Source organism: Mytilus trossulus, chromosome 4 (assembly GCF_036588685.1).
Source record: "Mytilus trossulus isolate FHL-02 chromosome 4, PNRI_Mtr1.1.1.hap1, whole genome shotgun sequence".
NCBI lineage: Eukaryota > Metazoa > Mollusca > Bivalvia > Mytilida > Mytilidae > Mytilus > Mytilus trossulus.
Window position 1 is genome coordinate 829,691 of NC_086376.1, and position 21,308 is coordinate 850,998.

At 32.0% G+C, this 21,308-nt stretch overlaps 1 protein-coding gene across 1 annotated transcript in view; it reads right to left on the bottom strand.

Moving 5' to 3' along the window:
- Positions 1 to 21,308, bottom strand: part of LOC134714359 (uncharacterized) — a 41,031-nt gene that overhangs the window by 9,007 nt on the left and 10,716 nt on the right. The window contains exons 5-19 of the mRNA XM_063575599.1: positions 20,862 to 20,988; positions 20,349 to 20,508; positions 19,041 to 19,204; positions 17,906 to 18,032; positions 17,064 to 17,291; positions 10,830 to 10,977; positions 8,554 to 8,617; positions 6,591 to 6,667; positions 6,181 to 6,364; positions 4,934 to 5,365; positions 4,369 to 4,485; positions 3,917 to 4,040; positions 2,607 to 2,715; positions 832 to 922; positions 104 to 207 (exon numbers count right to left, since the gene is read on the bottom strand). Of these exons, the coding sequence (XP_063431669.1) occupies positions 104 to 207; positions 832 to 922; positions 2,607 to 2,715; positions 3,917 to 4,040; positions 4,369 to 4,485; positions 4,934 to 5,365; positions 6,181 to 6,364; positions 6,591 to 6,667; positions 8,554 to 8,617; positions 10,830 to 10,977; positions 17,064 to 17,291; positions 17,906 to 18,032; positions 19,041 to 19,204; positions 20,349 to 20,508; positions 20,862 to 20,988 (2,256 nt within the window). The remainder of the gene's footprint in view (positions 1 to 103; positions 208 to 831; positions 923 to 2,606; positions 2,716 to 3,916; positions 4,041 to 4,368; positions 4,486 to 4,933; positions 5,366 to 6,180; positions 6,365 to 6,590; positions 6,668 to 8,553; positions 8,618 to 10,829; positions 10,978 to 17,063; positions 17,292 to 17,905; positions 18,033 to 19,040; positions 19,205 to 20,348; positions 20,509 to 20,861; positions 20,989 to 21,308) is intronic.

A 21,308-nucleotide genomic window follows, 5' to 3' on the forward strand; every position in this document is an offset into this window, starting at 1 on the left:
AGTTGTCTATAGATTATAACATATACAGTAATTTTATGTACATGATGTTTGGTCAATTTTTTAAAGTAGACATTTTTTGTTATCACTGTTTTATTTTAAGTACCTCAGTAAGTCCTCCATCGTCATCTTCTTCTATATCATCATCATCATCATCACAGCTGTGATCTGGTATTCTCCTCCTTTTCTTGGACTTTGGTCCCTCAACATCTTAAAGAACAAATAATGTAAAAACATTTAGTCAATCCTTACATCCAACTTTTTTATGGATTGTAGAAAAATTAATTGTAAATGTATAAAATCAAACTCAATGTTTCAATACTAATTGTAAATGGGTCATATCAGATTTTACTGTCAATGGCGTTTGCCATCTTATTTAAAATATCAAAATTTTATAAGAAGTTATACTGATCAATGCATCTATGCTGAAAGTCTGTAAGTTTTACTATAAAGAAACCCTAAGAATTCAGTTTTTGTTGAAACCATATAAAGTTTAATTTTGGATCCTTTGGACCTTACAAATAAACCAATTAAAAAACAAAGCCCAAAATCCAAAGTATAAATACATGGTTAGACATATCCTATATTATTACAGATCCCCAAGGACAAAATACATATGACAAATGGAAACCTCCTATAACAAGGTATCTGCAAACAAAATATAACGCATCCCAGTTTTCTAAATTCTGAAATGTGAAGCTGAATTGATAGAAATAGTGAACGCCATTACTTGAATATTGACAAACAGACAAAATGACAAATACTTCTCACAATAAATTTCCTTAAACCAATCCTTGCCTTTTAAATAATTTTAAATTAATTTAAATAAAATACCTGTTTCTTCAGATACTCCATCCAAATGCTGCTGTTCTATGCTTTTTATGATACAATATAATCTATTCAAGATTATATGAATGTAGTCTTCCTGTAAAAATCACATTCAAATATGATATTGTGTAAAAATAGCACATAATTCTTTACAAGGCAGCAATCAGTTTTAATCCCATCTTTATTAATAGCAAAGTTCTATATACTGTTTAAGACAGACACAAACAAAATTAAACATTTAAATAGATATAGATTTCAACAAATCTTGTCACATGATACTTCACTGTTCAATTGTAATTATATTCCAGAAAATATTCTAAATGTTGATGGACAGGATTGATGACTAGCTATAGAGGCTCTTGGTTTACAATTGGCCCTAGAATTAATAAATCAAAGGGAGGTAAGAGCTGAAGGCAGTTAACCAAAAACAAGGCAAACGTAAATATGAAAACTGTGGCAATGTTGCTTCAACATTAAACATTCATATTTTGTACATTTATGTTTATCTAATGAATTAACTATTTAAGCAAATAATGTATATGTTATCAAGGTTTCAAAAGCAATGTATATATCAATGTATACTTTAAGTGATACAAGTTCGCAATGATAGCAGTTGTTCTATTTAGTAGTTTATGTTGGTTTTAGATGACTGTTAGTATTACAAGTTGACTTAGTACACACATGTCATAGTATGAATGGACTGGTTTCCCTGGAAAAAAAACTGAGTTTTTGTTCTATAGTACAAAAGGTTTGAGACACAAATCAGACAGATATTAACTACTTCAGGGTTCAAAGGTGATGTCTGACTGCCTTGCATATAGTAAATGTGAATGATTTGTTATATTGATCCATACATGAATATATGTGGTTTAGGGGTGGGAATCTCATCAGTTTCCAAGTTCTCAAACAGGAGTGTAGGGTGACCCACGGACTCCCCTTTTATTTCATTTAATTACTTATATTGACCCATACAAGAATATATATTGTTTAGGGGTGGGGATCTCAACCTTTCCAAATTCTCAAACAGGAGGGGTGGGGTAACCCAGGGGACTCCTCTATATTTCATTTGATTTATTATATTGTCCCATACATGAATATATATGATTTATACAAGTGAATTTTTGAAAAAAATAAGGGGAGATTATTCAACCAAAATAAATCACTTATAGAAGTATATTTTTTTTTACTTCTTTAAGTAAATAAAAAAAAAAGGGTTGAATTAGTTATGTATAACATAGTAGCCAGCTAGATAATAACAATGGCATGTATTACAGCATTTATTGGGTAGAACACAAATCCAGGGTGCTCGCATAATGCAGCTTAACTGCATAAAAAAACCTGGTGGCCATCTTGAACAGTAAATTGACAACATAATAGCAACACTTCATTAGCACCTCATAAGGAACATTTTTTACCATGTTTTGTTTGTTTCATTTCAGTGGTCCTTTAAAAGAAGACATTTCTCTTAGGGTCCTATGTTAAAAAGGAAGTGGATACAAAATAACAACACCTGTTCAGCAACTCTTAAGGAACATTCATGCCAAGTTTAGTTTCAATCCATTCAGTGGTTCTCTAAAAGTAGCTGATTGTTGATGGATGCCAAGTGATGAGAAAAGTTCACTTGGCCCTTTGGGTCAAGTGAATTTAAATAAGACCTTTTAAATACCAGTACTTATTTTCCAAGAGAAAAAAAATTAATCTTAATAATTTAAGAAATGATTACAAATTCAGCTGAGTGTTTTTTTTGTCTTTAGAAAACTTATTCTTCCCTATTATCATACCTGACAACTTGATTCCTGGAATATTTCATGTTCTATTCTTGTACAGTATGCTGTAGCATTCATCACCAACTCTCCTGTCTGTGATGATACTGGTAATAATGCCTGTACACTGAAAATAGGGGAAAACATGCATGAACATACTGGCAATAATGCCTGTACACTGAAAATAGGGGAAAACATGCATGAATATACTGGTACTATTGCCTGCTCACTGAAAATAGGGGAAAACATGCATGAACATACCAGCAATAATGCCTGAACACTGAAAATAGGGGAAAACATACTGGTAATAATGCCTGCACACTGAAAATAGGGAAAAACATGCATGAACATTCTGATAAAAATGCCTGCACACTGAAAATAGGGAAAAACATGCATGAACATACTGGTAATAATGCCTGCACACTGAAAATAGGGAAAAACATGCATGACCATTCTGATAAAAATGCCTGCACACTGAAAATAGGGGAAAACATGCATGAACATACTGATAATAATGCCTGCACACTGAAAATAGGGAAAAACATGCATGAACACACTGATAATAATGCCTGTACACTGAAAATAGGGGAAAACATACTAGTAATATTGCCTGCACACTGAAAATAGGGGAAAACATACTAGTAATATTGCCTGCACACTGAAAATAGGGAAAAACATGCATGAACATTCTGATAATAATGCCTGCACACTGAAAATAGGGAAAAACATGCATGAACATACTGATTATAATGCCTGTACACTGAAAAAAGGGCGAAACATGCATGAACATACTGATTATAATGCCTGTACACTGAAAATAGGGGAAAACATGCATGAACATACTGATAATGTTGGTACACTGAAAATAGGGGAAAACATACTGATAATAATGCCTGTACACTGAAAATAGGGGAAAACATGCATGAACATACTAGTAATATAAATGCCTGTACACTGAAAATAGGGGGAAACATGCATGAACATACTGTAAATAATGCCTGCACACTGAAAATAGGGGAAAACTTTTTGAGCTCAGCATTCACACAGAACACAAAGGTTAAAATTGAGAATGGAAATGAAGAATGTGTCAAACAACCCACATATAAATAATTAATCTCAAGGTACTCAAATCAATACTACAGGGATTGAATAACTTGCTTTATTAATGTTACTACCATCGTTCATCCTAAGAAAGATTGAGTGTAGAAAGTTTGAGTTTAAACACCTTAAGCCATTTGGAATTACTCTTGCTAGAATAAACAATAGAAATTACTTCTTGTTAGTAAACCTGGTTTACATTTGAAAGGGTTTAGCTGCAACAAACTTACATTTTACCAATAAAATGATTCCTGAAACCAAAGGTAACTTGGTCTTTCCATCCAGTACCATGGTCTACCTTTAATCTTTTATTCCTAACACCAGCCCTGTAGGGTGACTGACTTTTACCAGTCTCTGAAATGATAAAAATATATCATAAGATTAGACAAGAAGTTGTCCCTCATAAAACAAAACTTAAAATTTTAAATCTATATAAAATACTGATTATAGTGGGTTTTTTACCTGTGTGCTTACTGTTAAGAATTTCCTGGTATGTATAACTTTTTGTTGAAATATATGCAGATGCTTACAAATGCAGTTGATGTGCATGTAAAAACTTGAATAAATATGACCTTGAAACTGTACAAACCATATAACTGTCACAATTTCATTAATTTAGCGAAACTTTGAAATCAAGTATATATGAATATTGATGAATATTTACTACAGTACATAGTTTTACCTTTAGCTTTGAAATCTGATTGGATGTCCTTGCCATAACCTTGAAGTCCTATAGCCCTGTATGCAGCACCATAAGTTTGGTCATTTTTGACCATAAATTCTGTCACTATCTCGGGATCTGTAAAACAAATATGAATTTCCAGTATTTCCATTAAGTTTAACCTGACTAATTAAAAATTTATGACAGTATATAATAAGGGCGGATCAAATTTTTATACTTTATATTGTATTCTACATCTGTTTAAAATCGGTGGACTTTTTCTACAGCAGATCATTTCAAGGTAAAATATCAAACAAATAAGTCAATCTCCAAGTTCTATGGTACAATAGTAATGCATAAGGGGGCAAATTCAATGTCAGAATGACCTGATTTTAATGGAAGAAAACGCTCCATCCCTTGATTTATAAGCATACTAAGATCATCCAAAGTTCAATCCTACAAAACATGTGCCCCTGACCTGAAGTCCAATGGAAAAACAGACAAACAGACACACAAAAGAAAGAAAGGGATATAAAAATGTCCTACCTACCCTCCACATCATCCATCTTAATTAAATATTCTTTACCTAATGTTATTTTATTCAAAGACGATTCATTGGAACAAAGTCGACAAGAGTTTGGTTTGTCACAAATTGTGAAGCATGTTGTGGACTTTGAACTTGTTCCTGCCTCAGTCTTCTTCATGTGACTACAGTATGTACATGTGTGACCTGAACAATTATCATCATGGAGCTGGCGTATGAAATGCAGGCAGAAGCTGCCATCCTTTTCTTTAATTGTCATAGTCTTCCCAGCAGCACACATCAAGCATGGAAGAGTACATGTATAATGGCAGTAATTCTGTCTGATCAATTTACACATGTCACAGTTCACATGACCATAGTTCATCACACTTGCCATTACAACTTTCTCTTTTAATTGAGAACATACTGAACACTCAACTCTTTCACAACTGTTCCAGTGTTGTAAAATAAGTCTACTACTATAGCATTCTTTGTCTGAAAGTAAAAATAACAAAAATACTGTAAATGCAGATTTATTGTAATGTCTTTATTAAGCGAAAAATGTGACTGGGTTACAATTACAATAATTTAAACTCGCATTTAATAAAAATTTGTATGATATGAACAGAATTTTTCTTAATATGGCAATATCAAAATCGCATTATAGTCTAAAATATCAAAATAGCAATAATAAATGCACACACTTATTTCTGAATTTACAGTACAAATTAATGAGACACCACACCACACATGAAAATAATGAAAGTACAGAAATTATAATACCCTTTAAAACTCATAGATAGGTCATATCAGCTAGTGTCATCATCCTTGATACAGTTTTCAAATGGGAAAGTACTTCAAATCAATTTCATCAGTTTTTAAAACTTTAAAGTGTAATATATTTTCGCATCAAAATACTATGATTTTACCAGGGGTACCTTGTCTTCATGTATTTCATGAGTTTATTATCCTCAGCTGTCTAATGTTTACAAAGTTGTGATTACAGGTCACTGATCGGATGGGTCAATAATCTATTTATTAATAAACTTCTTAATTGACCATCATAATTGTTTCCCAGTTAAATTGGTCAGTCAGCATTTCAATTACAATATTATTCAAATAATTTGCAGTTTGTTTATCATACTTTGCTGATTTTAACATAATTGTTTTCCCCAGAACAGTTCGCATTTTAATTTCAATCTTCTCAAACTATCAGATGAAATAACTTTATACATACTAGTTATGAATAATGGTTAAAAGCTACAGTTTTGATTTGTGAACAAAATTTAAAAAAAAACAACATCAAATACTTTTGCATAATCTTCCTTCTGTGCAGGCTTGCATGTGTGTCAGGAGAGACTTCAATTGTTTACAGGTTTGGTCAGCACAATTGATTTTATGTTGCTGACAGTTGTAGGCATGAAGTAGATTCATCAAATGTTCTTTTATATTCATCTGAACCCACTTGTCCATATCTTTGGAAAATTCTGGCACCTAAATTGAAATAGTTCTTTATTAGCAATTAAAAGTGATTTCTTTTAAAATAACTATTTGATATGCAACAAGTAAAGTATATTTTCTTTAATTATTTTGGCTCCCTGAAAAAAGCAGTTTTTGACAATTTATCTAATGACATTATAACCGTTTAGGTATTTATTTAATAAAGAGATTCAATCTAACACTCGCTAGATTGTTATTGCTATGGATATCTGTGACTTACCTCTGATGGTTTATAGACTTCTATAATTTCATCTGGAACATCCTCAACCTCTGGTAACATGTCAGAAATATCTACATCTGTAACAAATAATGTCAAAACTTGACAAATGTGAAAAATATGGTATTCATCTATATCTGATCAGGATTCGGCATTCAAATAATTAAGGCTTGACCCATTACTTTACTTATCCATTCATAGATTGATATATTTCAGTCAGTCAATCACCTATTGTTGCAATGATAAGTTAGGTTCATATAATATGGTTTGAGATTTTCCTTGACATTGGCCAGTAACTAAGATTTTTAATTTCTATAATTTTCTTTAAGAGTACAGTACTTTTTTTCTTCATAGCTTTCGTTCAAGTTTCAACATATATATAATGAAGTAGTTAATGGTAACCAAAAATATTAAAAAATAAAAAAAAGAATTGTCTTACGACACAAATGCCTTCACTTCTTTCTAAATGAAAAAGGTGGATAAGTCTTGACTGATAGATGATTCAATGCATAAATTCAAAATCTGTCTGCATTTGGTGGTTCTCAGCATTGTGTATGTGTTTTACAAAAATTTGGATAAGGCAAACTCAAGTTAGGAGTACAGAAAGAAACTACAGGCTCTTAAGAGCCTGTGTCGCTCACCTTGGTCTATGTGCATATTTAACAAAGGACACAAATGGATTCATGACAAAATTGTATTTTGGTGATGGTGATGTGTTTGAAGTTCTTACTTAACTAAACAATTTTGCTTCTTACAATTATATCTATAATGAACTTTGCCCATTAGAAACAGAGAACTATATTTGGTAAAAATTTACAAAAATTTACCAAAATAATGAAAATTGTTAAAAATTGACTATAAAGGGCAATAACTCCTTAAGGGGTCAATTGACCATTTAGGTCATGTTGACTTATTTGTAGATCTTACTTTGTTGAACATTATTGCTGTTTACAGTTTATCGCTATCTATAATAGTATTCAAGATAACCAAAAACGTCAAAATTTCTTTAAAACTTACCAATTGGAGGGCAGCAACCTAACAACCAGTTGTCCAATTCATCTGAAAATTTCAGGGCAGACAGACCTTGACCTGATAAACATTTTTATCCCATGTCAGATTTCCCCAAAGATGATTGTGGCCAAGTTTGGATTAATTTGGATCAGTAGTTTCAGAGGAGAAGATTTTTGCAAAAGATTACATTAATTTACGAAAAATGGTGAAAATTAACTACAAAGGGCAATAACTCCTAAACGGGTCAAATGACCATTTTGGTCATGCTGACTTATTTGTAGATCTTACTTTGCTGAACATTATTGCTGTTTACAGTTTATCTCTATCTATAATAATATTCAAGATAATAACCAAAAACAGCAAAAGTTCCTCAAAATTACCAATTCATCTGATAAACATTTTTACCCAGTGTCAGATTTGCTCTAAATGCTTTGGTTTTTGAGTTATAAGCCAAAAACTGCATTTAACTCCTATTTTTAGCCGTGGCGGCCATCTTGGTTGGTTGACCGGGTCACGCCACACATTTTTTAAACTAATTACCCCAATGATGATTGTGGCCAAGTTTGGTTTGATTTGGCCCAGTAGTTTCAGAGGAGAAGATTTTTGTAAAAGCTAACACCGGACGACAACGGACAACGGGTGCCGGACGCAAAGTGATGAGAAAAGCTCACTTGGCCCTTTGGGCCAGGTGAGCTAAAAATGGTAGACTTGTCAAGGGTAATACTTAATACCTGTGTTGCCTACAACAAAGTATGACCATTTTAATTAAGTCAACCAGAAACTAGAACTGCTGACTCCCTGAACAAATTAACCTCATGCTCCACAACAATTTTAGTATTACCACATCTGAAATAAATGTTCTACAACTGTGTAAAGTTTTATCAATATCAGACAGGTATACAGAAGAATGGACTGGGATATTTCTATGTTAGGGGATTAAGATTACAATGCATACCTATGCAATCTGTTTTTGATTCTTTTTCTTCTATTTCATTGTTATTCCAACCAACTTTAGAAAACTGAAAAAGAAAAAATATCAATATATTATTTAAGACGGTCTCCAACTCATCTCAATCTTCTAATCTGATTCTATAATTCAATGGCAACTTTTGAGTAACATCAATTCTGCTTCAAAATATTCATTAATATCAATTTCAATATCAGGTTGGATGTCATGAGAACACAGTATATTTTTCATCGTGTATACAGGCAAACAAACGATTAAATTGTACGTACTGTTAAGAAATAAGCAAAATTATTATTAAACTTGAATCAAAGGGCTGTAAGCTCTGTAGGCAGTTAACCAAAAACCAAGCCAAACATAATTATGAAAACTGACAATGTTGCTTCATTTAAAAAACGATTATTCTTGCATATGCAGCCTTTTTCAGGGCAACTTATGCTGGGTGAACATGTTTTTTTCAAGCTGCCAAAATTTAATGGAAAATTAAACTCATGTAAATGTACCATATTCTACGTCATTTTACCATACTAATGAGATGAATATCAATGCACCTTAAACAAATGTTGAAATTACATTAAACAGGGGTTGACACTAACTTTTATAGGCACTAGCCCACAGGGCTAGTAAAAATTATATTCAACCAGCCCCGTTCTGTGTCAGGTATCCTGGTTCGTGGGCCAACGGCACACGAAGTGAGCAGGCCATAGGCCTGCGAACAAGCTAGGGGGGTTTGGGGGCATGCCCCCCCAAAAAAATTTGAAATTTAGATGCAAAATCCTGCATTCTGAGGCCTTTTAAGAAGATGTTTTCAGTCTGAAAAATACCTATTTCATACTAGTTATATCTTCAAAAAAAAAAAAAAAAAAAAAAAAAAAATAATAATAATTACACCAAAAAAATCCAACGGCAGGAATTTGTTTGTCAAAACTTACATTTTTATTGTAGATGAATTTATGATATATCTCAAATATTTATTGTGTTAACATTTTCAGTCAAACATTAACATTTTGTATATTCCAGACCTACTTTAAAAAAATAAATAGTTCCCAGATTAAAAATATAGACTTCAAAACCTTGACCAGGTTTATAGGGTGGTATTCAATTTACAAATATTCCTGCAGCATCAAATTAATTAATGACAATGTTGTACTGAGCTTGACAACTACATGTATCTCACAGTCTCCACCGCAAACATAACAATAGACCAACCACAAAGAAAGTGACAATCTACATTTACATCAAAACAAATATGTGTGTTAACTCATCAACTAAAATAATCAAATTAAAAAAAAAATGTTTATTTTTATTTACATAAATAAGTTGACTTGTTCCCTTGCCCTATTTTACTTTTGGTTTCTGAAGCCGAGTTTTCATGTTCAAACTGATTTGGGTCATCCTGTTCTCGTTAATGCATTAAGACATGCATACATTTCAGTACGTGTAAAGAACACTTTCTGATACCAATGGCTTAGTCTTGCTATCATCATCACCCCCCAGTTTTCAAAAAGAAGCTACATGTAATCACATGCACATTTAATATTATTACCGGAAATTTACTTTCGTTTCAGTCCATTGCAACTGTAATGATAAGTTCCGAGCAATACGAAATAATTATGACGACATGACAAACGCTAATTCGATAAAGGCAGAGAAGATCGAATAGTTTTCCTCACCACGTGTACCTTTGGAGTAAAGGAAAATTTCAACAGGGAACCTTTTAAAGCTCTATTTTAAGAACGAAAGGACATTTCCAATTTTAACTATTTAAAATACGCGACGACTGTGTAATAGATAAGGGTAAAAATATGCACGCGATTTAACAGGATCTATGATATATCAATGTGATTAATAATAAAATACAATAAAACCAAAATGTATATGCAGTCTAATTAATATTTATTTCAAAATCTTGAAACGTGATGCATTCTTTCTTTATCGGACGAGTAATCTTAGGCGGAGTTGACAGTATAAAGCGACTGGTTTACGGTGGAACTTTTACCCTCCAGTACCTGTATCTGTATGTAAATAAAGAGGTCGCGGAACCAGTGTAGACAATTTTCGACGAAGTTGTCAGATATGATCGGCGTTTGGACTGTACTTTGCCGAAAGTACAACAGTTTGATGTTCAATGACATATAAATTTACTAGCCCCTCGGGCTACCGCGCTACGGACATTTACTAGCCCGACACAAAAGTTACTAGTCTCGGGGCTAGCGGGCTAGCATTAGTGTCGAACCCTGTTAAATTTGACAATAAAATCTTTTTACCTTTGAGGAAAGTTTGATCAGTTTTCTAAGGATCACTGCCCCTAATAAACATGTCTTAGTTTTTACTGAAGGTTCTTTCATAAATTGGTCAATCTGTATCAACTTCTCAAAGCGAAAAAGCATCACATCCAACGATTCTTCATATAGACTAAAATGGAAGATAGTTCAAATGTTATACAAGCACATCCAACGATTCTTCATATAGGCTAAAATGGAAGATAGTTCAAAAGTTATACAATCACGTCCAACGATTCTTCATATAGGCTAAAATGGAAGATAGTTCAAATGTTATACAATTACATCCAACGATTCTTCATATAGGCTAAAATGGAAGATGGTTCAAATGTTATACAATCACGTCAAACGATTCTTCATATAGGCTAAAATGTAAGATATTTCAAATGTTGTACAATCACGTCCAACGATTCTTCATATAGGCTAAAATGGAAGATAGTTCAAATGTTATACAATCACATCCAACGATTCTTCATATAGGCTAAAATGGAAGATAGTTCAAAAGTTATACAATCACGTCCAACGATTCTTCATATAGGCTAAAATGGAAGATAGTTCAAATGTTATACAATCACATCCAACGATTCTTCATATAGGCTAAAATGGAAGATAGTTCAAATGTTATACAATCACATCCAACGATTCTTCATATAGGCTAAAATGGAAGATAGTTCAAATGTTATACAATCACATCCAACGATTCTTCATATAGGCTAAAATGGAAGATAGTTCAAATGTTATACAATCACATCCAACGATTCTTCATATAGGCTAAAATGGAAGATAGTTCAAAAGTAATACAATCACATCAAACGATTCTTCATATGGGCTAAAATGGAAGATAGTTCAAAAGTTATACAATCACATCTAACAATTCTTCATATGGGCTAAAATGGAAGATAGTTCAAATGTTATACAATCACATCCAACGATTCTTCATATAGGCTAAAATGGAAGATAGTTCAAAAGTAATACAATCACATCAAACGATTCTTCATATGGGCTAAAATGGAAGATAGTTCAAAAGTTATACAATCACATCCAACGATTCTTCATATAGGCTAAAATGGAAGATAGTTCAAATGTTATACAATCACATCCAACGATTCTTCATATAGGCTAAAATGGAAGATAGTTCAAATGTTATACAATCACATCCAACGATTCTTCATATAGGCTAAAATGGAAGATAGTTCAAATGTTATACAATCACATCCAACGATTCTTCATATAGGCTAAAATGGAAGATAGTTCAAAAGTAATACAATCACATCAAACGATTCTTCATATGGGCTAAAATGGAAGATAGTTCAAAAGTTATACAATCACATCTAACAATTCTTCATATGGGCTAAAATGGAAGATAGTTCAAATATTATACAATAACATCCATGATTCTTCATATAGGCTAAAATGGAAGATAGTTCAAATGTTATACAATCACATCAAACGATTCTTCATATGGGCTAAAATGGAAGATAGTTCAAATGTTATACAATCACATCCAACGATTCTTCATATAGGCTAAAATGGAAGATGGTTCAAATGTTATACAATCACGTCAAACGATTCTTCATATAGGCTAAAATGGAAGATAGTTCAAATGTTATACAATTACATCCAACGATTCTTCATATAGGCTAAAATGGAAGATAGTTCTAATGTTATACAATCACGTCAAACGATTCTTCATATGGGCTAAAATGGAAGATAGTTCAAATGTTATACAATCACATCAAACGATTCTTCATATGGGCTAAAATGGAAGATAGTTCAAATGTTATACAATCACATCCAACGATTCTTCATATGGGCTAAAATGGAAGATAGTTCAAATGTTATACAATCACATCTAACAATTCTTCATATGGGCTAAAATGGAAGATAGTTCAAAAGTTATACAATCACATCTAACAATTCTTCATATGGGCTAAAATGGAAGATAGTTCAAATATTATACAATAACATCCATGATTCTTCATATAGGCTAAAATGGAAGATAGTTCAAAAGTAATACAATCACGTCTAAAGATTCTTCATATGGGCTAAAATGGAAGATAGTTCAAAAGTAATACAATCACGTCTAAAGATTCTTCATATGGGCTAAAATGGAAGATAGTTCAAAAGTAATACAATCACGTCTAAAGATTCTTCATATGGGCTAAAATGGAAGATAGTTCAAAAGTAATACAATCACGTCTAAAGATTCTTCATATGGGCTAAAATGGAAGATAGTTCAAAAGTAATACAATCACGTCTAAAGATTCTTCATATGGGCTAAAATGGAAGATAGTTCAAAAGTAATACAATCACGTCTAAAGATTCTTCATATGGGCTAAAATGGAAGATAGTTCAAATGTTATACAATCACGTCTAAAGATTCTTCATATGGGCTAAAATGGAAGATAGTTCTAATGTTATACAATCACATCCAACAATTCTTCATATGGGCTAAAATGGAAGATAGTTCAAAAGTAATACAATCACATCAAACGATTCTTCATATGGGCTAAAATGGAAGATAGTTCAAAAGTTATACAATCACATCTAACAATTCTTCATATGGGCTAAAATGGAAGATAGTTCAAATATTATACAATAACATCCATGATTCTTCATATAGGCTAAAATGGAAGATAGTTCAAATGTTATACAATCACATCAAACGATTCTTCATATGGGCTAAAATGGAAGATAGTTCAAATGTTATACAATCACATCCAACGATTCTTCATATAGGCTAAAATGGAAGATGGTTCAAATGTTATACAATCACGTCAAACGATTCTTCATATAGGCTAAAATGGAAGATAGTTCAAATGTTATACAATTACATCCAACGATTCTTCATATAGGCTAAAATGGAAGATAGTTCTAATGTTATACAATCACGTCAAACGATTCTTCATATGGGCTAAAATGGAAGATAGTTCAAATGTTATACAATCACATCAAACGATTCTTCATATGGGCTAAAATGGAAGATAGTTCAAATGTTATACAATCACATCCAACGATTCTTCATATGGGCTAAAATGGAAGATAGTTCAAATGTTATACAATCACATCTAACAATTCTTCATATGGGCTAAAATGGAAGATAGTTCAAAAGTTATACAATCACATCTAACAATTCTTCATATGGGCTAAAATGGAAGATAGTTCAAATATTATACAATAACATCCATGATTCTTCATATAGGCTAAAATGGAAGATAGTTCAAAAGTAATACAATCACGTCTAAAGATTCTTCATATGGGCTAAAATGGAAGATAGTTCAAAAGTAATACAATCACGTCTAAAGATTCTTCATATGGGCTAAAATGGAAGATAGTTCAAAAGTAATACAATCACGTCTAAAGATTCTTCATATGGGCTAAAATGGAAGATAGTTCAAAAGTAATACAATCACGTCTAAAGATTCTTCATATTGGCTAAAATGGAAGATAGTTCAAAAGTAATACAATCACGTCTAAAGATTCTTCATATGGGCTAAAATGGAAGATAGTTCAAATGTTATACAATCACGTCTAAAGATTCTTCATATGGGCTAAAATGGAAGATAGTTCAAATGTTATACAATCACGTCTAAAGATTCTTCATATGGGCTAAAATGGAAGATAGTTCAAAAGTAATACAATCACGTCTAAAGATTCTTCATATGGGCTAAAATGGAAGATAGTTCAAAAGTAATACAATCACGTCTAAAGATTCTTCATATGGGCTAAAATGGAAGATAGTTCAAATGTTATACAATCACGTCTAAAGATTCTTCATATGGGCTAAAATGGAAGATAGTTCAAATGTTATACAATCACGTCTAAAGATTCTTCATATGGGCTAAAATGGAAGATAGTTCAAAAGTAATACAATCACGTCTAAAGATTCTTCATATGGGCTAAAATGGAAGATAGTTCAAAAGTAATACAATCACGTCTAAAGATTCTTCATATGGGCTAAAATGGAAGATAGTTCAAATGTTATACAATCACATCTAAAGATTCTTCATATGGGCTAAAATGGAAGATAGTTCAAATGTTATACAATCACGTCTAAAGATTCTTCATATGGGCTAAAATGGAAGATAGTTCAAAAGTAATACAATCACATCTAAAGATTCTTCATATGGGCTAAAATGGAAGATAGTTCAAAAGCAATACAATCACGTCTAAAGATTCTTCATATGGGCTAAAATGGAAGATAGTTCAAATGTTATACAATCACGTCTAAAGATTCTTCATATGGGCTAAAATGGAAGATAGTTCAAATGTTATACAATCACGTCTAAAGATTCTTCATATGGGCTAAAATGGAAGATAGTTCAAAAGTAATACAATCACGTCTAAAGATTCTTCATATGGGCTAAAATGGAAGATAGTTCAAAAGTAATACAATCACGTCTAAAGATTCTTCATATGGGCTAAAATGGAAGATAGTTCAAATGTTATACAATCACGTCTAAAGATTCTTCATATGGGCTAAAATGGAAGATAGTTCAAATGTTATACAATCACGTCTAAAGATTCTTCATATGGGCTAAAATGGAAGATAGTTCAAAAGTAATACAATCACGTCTAAAGATTCTTCATATGGGCTAAAATGGAAGATAGTTCAAAAGTAATACAATCACGTCTAAAGATTCTTCATATGGGCTAAAATGGAAGATAGTTCAAATGTTATACAATCACGTCTAAAGATTCTTCATATGGGCTAAAATGGAAGATAGTTCAAATGTTATACAATCACGTCTAAAGATTCTTCATATGGGCTAAAATGGAAGATAGTTCAAAAGTAATACAATCACGTCTAAAGATTCTTCATATGGGCTAAAATGGAAGATAGTTCAAATGTTATACAATCACGTCTAAAGATTCTTCATATGGGCTAAAATGGAAGATAGTTTAAAAGTAATACAATCACGTCTAAAGATTCTTCATATGGGCTAAAATGGAAGATAGTTCAAAAGTAATACAATCACGTCTAAAGATTCTTCATATGGGCTAAAATGGAAGATAGTTCAAATGTTATACAATCATGTCTAAAGATTCTTCATATGGGCTAAAATGGAAGATAGTTCAAATGTTATACAATCATGTCTAAAGATTCTTCATATGGGCTAAAATGGAAGATAGTTCAAATGTTATACAATCACGTCCAACAATTCTTCATATAGGCTAAAATGGAAGATAGTTCAAAAGTAATACAATCACGTCTAAAGATTCTTCATATAGGCTAAAATGGAAGATAGTTCAAAAGTAATACAATCACGTCCAACAATTCTTCATATAGGCTAAAATGGAAGATAGTTCAAAAGTAATACAATCACGTCTAAAGATTCTTCATATAGGCTAAAATGGAAGATAGTTCAAAAGTAATACAATCACGTCCAACAATTCTTCATATAGGCTAAAATGGAAGATAGTTCAAAAGTAATACAATCACGTCCAACAATTCTTCATATAGGCTAAAATGGAAGATAGTTCAAAAGTAATACAATCACGTCTAAAGATTCTTCATATAGGCTAAAATGGAAGATAGTTCAAAAGTAATACAATCACGTCCAACAATTCTTCATATAGGCTAAAATGGAAGATAGTTCAAAAGTAATACAATCACGTCCAACAATTCTTCATATAGGCTAAAATGGAAGATAGTTCAAAAGTAATACAATCACGTCCAACAATTCTTCATATAGGCTAAAATGGAAGATAGTTCAAATGTTATACAATCACATCTAACAGTTCTTCATAAAGACTAAAATGGAAGATAGTTCAAAAGTAATACAAGACTGCAATTATATATTACCTACATTATTCATTGAAAATATATTATGGGTTCATTTATTAAATTCTAAGTGTATATCTTTCGCTTAATTAGAAACTACATGAGGAAATCACCAGTCTATTGTAAAAAATAAACAAAATACTTAAAAGCATTGACTATCAGATACTTGATAACTATTAAATAGAAATATACAACATGTACAGCCCACTTAACTAAACACTTTTAGAGTTGGGTTTTCACAACAATCCATAGACTTTGCTAATTAATATTTTTTTCATTTAAGATAGCAACTTTCTAGTAAATAGGTGGAAAAGATTAATTTGGTTCACAATAAAAAGACAAGATAGTTCTAGGCCAGACCGTTCTGCAGAACCCTTTTTAATTCGTTTGTTTATACCTTACCACTTTAACTTATATGAAAATGCTAAACCTACCTTTGTGATAATGGCACTTTCTGACTGTATAGATTTTCTAAACTAGCAGGTGTGTTTTGTAAAAGGCAGGCTAACACTGGCTCATAAAAAGGTGCCTTCTTGTTCTCTCCTAAATAATCTCTAGGATTAACATTACCAGCTGTCTTTAAAGAAACACTTCTCATTGTTGTTTGCATGTCTTCAAATATAAACTTCTGAATCACACTCCCATCAGCATTACATGATCTTCTAAAATAAAATCAATAAAATGCAATGAAAACAAACACAAAGTTTCCCTAAAATATGGACCTGACAGGTCCAATCATCAGCTGACTTTCCCTTCCATTTTTTCAATTAAAGATAAAAGGAAGCATATTAGTTATACGTTCTTGCTTCACTTGAGCACTACACAAAGATAGTTTTCAGTTTCATCATGGGTTCATGAAAAAACTGAACTTATAATTATGTTCAATAAACAAATACCAGATTTATAATCGTACATGATTTCTGCGAATGATTTTAATACTAATGAGTAAAGGATAACCCTGTTTCTACAAAGTCACTAGGATAGATATATTTGTAATATTTCACAATACTGATTTTTAAAAGAAACATAAACAGTGAAATGGAGAGCTCAATATACAATGATTTCACAAGAAACACAAGGGAAATGTGTCACTCAATTCAATGGCAATTTTTTCAATTGTGTATCTCCTTCTCATCAAATCAATAGGATATTTCAAGGTGTTTCGAAATATAAAAATCTCGCCAGCCATAAAGGTAATTGATTACTTGTAGCAACTTTTCTCAAATAATGTTTTCATATTAGACCATATTAAATTTTAAAGAAGTTAAAGACTTACTTGTTCATATCCAGTGCAACAGTGAGTATGTCATGTCGAATCTGTCCTTTAAATGAAGAAACAAACAGGCTGAACCATCTTTCAACATCTAATCTATATGACATTGATGACAGGCTTAGTCTTGGACCTGAAATATACATTATTATCATAGAAATGCTTTCATTCCAAACATGTAGCAGATAGAACATTAAAATTATTCAACATGTACAACTATTTTTATACATGCCAAACAGATGGACTTACAGACCAGAAAACATAATGGTCAGTACTATCATAGCATGGGCATATAAATAGAAATCAAACAGTAACGCATTCCTAAAACACTTGTCTCTTTTCTTATAGTTTTCTCAAGTTAATGCCTACCAAATGACAAGGATGAAGGATGATAGCATAGAGGCTCTCATGGCAGACTGAATTACAAGATGAACTAGCAGCAAATAGTTATCCACCTCAATTATATGTATGATACAAAGCATGATACCAAAGTTCAAGAAGCTTTGATTTGTAGATCCTGAGAAAAATGTGACAAAAATTACATACAAGGCCATACTTTGACCAACAATGGTTTACACTTTCAAATTGTGACTTAGATGGAGAGTTGTCTCATTGTCTCTAATACCATTTCCTCTGATATCTATGGTCATTATGTGTTAGAACATACAAGTATTCAGTTAACAGGACGATGATGGGCAATGGATGTTATAAAAAAAATTCAGATATGGTATGTTCAAATAAAGATTGGTACAAAATTTGAGGAATTTCTGATTTGTTGTTCTTCAAAAACATGTGATGAAAATTTAATATTAGGCAGGATTATTAACACTATCTGACAAAAGATTTGACTAGTTTTCAAAAATGTATAGTAAAGTCAATTAATATTGTCAATATCACATATAACCTGAAGTTTCTATCTTAAAACATATACCTTCAAATAACGCCTGGGCTATCTGTAGAAGTTAAAACATACCTTCAAATAGCGCCTGGGCTATCTGTAGAAGTTAAAACATACCTTCAAATAGCGCCTGGGCTATCTGTAGAAGTTAAAACATACCTTCAAATAACGCCTGGGCTATCTGTAGAAGTTAAAACATACCTTCAAATAGCGCCTGGGCTATCTGTAGAAGTTAAAACATACCTTCAAATAAGGCCTGGGCTATCTGTATAAGTATCCTTCCTGCCATATCGACATCTTTAATTCGTAACAAGGATATTGCTGTCTTCAAATTTTTTTCTTTTAGTGTGAGATTGTCTGAGGCCATAAATTGGACTTGATCTGACAAACTGGTACTCTGCAACTTACTGTAAATACATGGCATTTATAAGTTAAAGCTCTAAGAGGCTCTATTGTTCACGATCACCTGTCTCTAAATACATGTATTCATAAGTTAAAGCTTAAAGAGGCTCTATCTTTCATGATCACCTGTCTGTAAATACATGGCATTCATAAGTTAAAGCTCTAAGAGGCCCTATCTTTCATGATCACCTGTCTGTAAATACATGGCATTCATAAATTAAAGCTCTAAGAGGCTCTATCTTTCATGATCACCTGTCTGTAAAAACATGGCATTCATAAGTTAAAGCTCTAAGAGGCTCTATCGTTCATGATCACCTGTCTGTAAATACATGGCATTCATAAATTAAAGCTCTAAGAGGCTCTATCTTTCATGATCACCTGTCTGTAAATACATGGCATTAATAAGTTAAAGCTCTAAGAGGCTCTATCTTTCATGATCACCTGTCTGTAAATACATGGCATTCATAAAATAAAGCTCTAAGAGGCTCTATTGTTCACGATCACCTGTCTCTAAATGCATGTATTCATAAGTTAAAGCTCTAAGAGGTTCTATCTTTCATGATCACCTGTCTGTAAATACATGGCATTCATAAGTTAAAGCTCTAAGAGGCTCTATCGTTCATGATCACCTGTCCGTAAATACATGGCATTCATGAATTAAAGCTCTAAGAAGCTCTATTGTTCATGATAACTGTCAATTGCCATAAAATTAAGACAATGCAATGAGGATATTCCAAATAGTTCCTTCAAAAATAACGTATAATATTAGAATAGAGTAAACTGATTATTTTAGTCATGTTAACCGTGATGTAGTTTGTGTCCAGCTGATATGTTGATTTGTTGATCATGTCCTGTCGATCATTTTTGCTTCCTGCACTTTCTAGATCTATAAGAAGGATCAGGAGAATTATTTACCTGATGTGACACAATGAGACACTGTGTTGGAGGAGATGTCCCTATATCCAAATATCAAAAGGTAGCGGTTTAAGCAGTAGTCATAGGACACTCCTCCAATTATCTACATGCATTTAGGGAGGAATATCCAAGTTTCTTGGTATGGCACTGTGAATAATTGCAGTGTATGGAGTTTTGAAACATGATCTTTTCAATTGCACTGTATCTAAAGAAACCAATGAATATTTCACATACCTTTCATAGTTATCAGTATAAACTAAATCATGATCTAAGTTCTTTCTTATTTTTTTGAGCAGTAATTGATCAGTATTTTGCTCATCTTCCCCTATTCCAAGAGTCGGGTCAGGATATCCTTGAATACGACTAATTAGAGATCTAGGATTCTTAATTTTATCTGAAAAATAAAAATAAAAGCTAGCATCAATCATAGTATTCACATAATTTTTTGATTTTCATATACATATACACTAAAACATTCTTAAGTTTCAAAACTTGCATCTAATCATATTGTCAATGTTTTTGGACAATAAAATACGTTTAAACTAAACACTAAAATGTGATTTTAATTTTTACAATATTCAGAAAAATCCTGTTTGATTCTTTAAAAAAAATCCAAAATGCGAGTCTAACTTATTGCGATCATAACCCTGTTCCATTTTTCACAATTATTCCTGAATTTATGTAGTAGCAAATAAAATGAAATATATATAATACATACGTGACATATCATATTTATTTTTAGCTTACCAATATGCTCAAATATCTGGCACAATATATCCCCTGGACTTTGGTTTATGGCATATTGTAACAGTTTTTGCAGCTGTTCTCTTGTTAGTGTCAGAAGTGTATCTGTCAGAGGGGCATGAACAGGTACCTAAAAAATATCATCACAATTGTCAAACAGTCTAGTTTAATTCTTATATGATTTGCATATTAGGGAATACGTTGATATGATTGGTCGAGAGGACTTCTGGTAGTTGATCTTGACGTTGGTTATTTTTCGATAGACAACGTTGACCAAACACTATACAATTAACGTGTGATAAAGGTAAGGAGTGTGGAAACATATATTCCCTATTTCCAATTTTTGGACCAAGTGGCAAGTCACTCACAAACATATCATTTGTTTGTGAGTTGTGAGTGAATTGGTTGAGTTTATACACCAATAAATTCCTTTCAAATGGTGTTTAATCC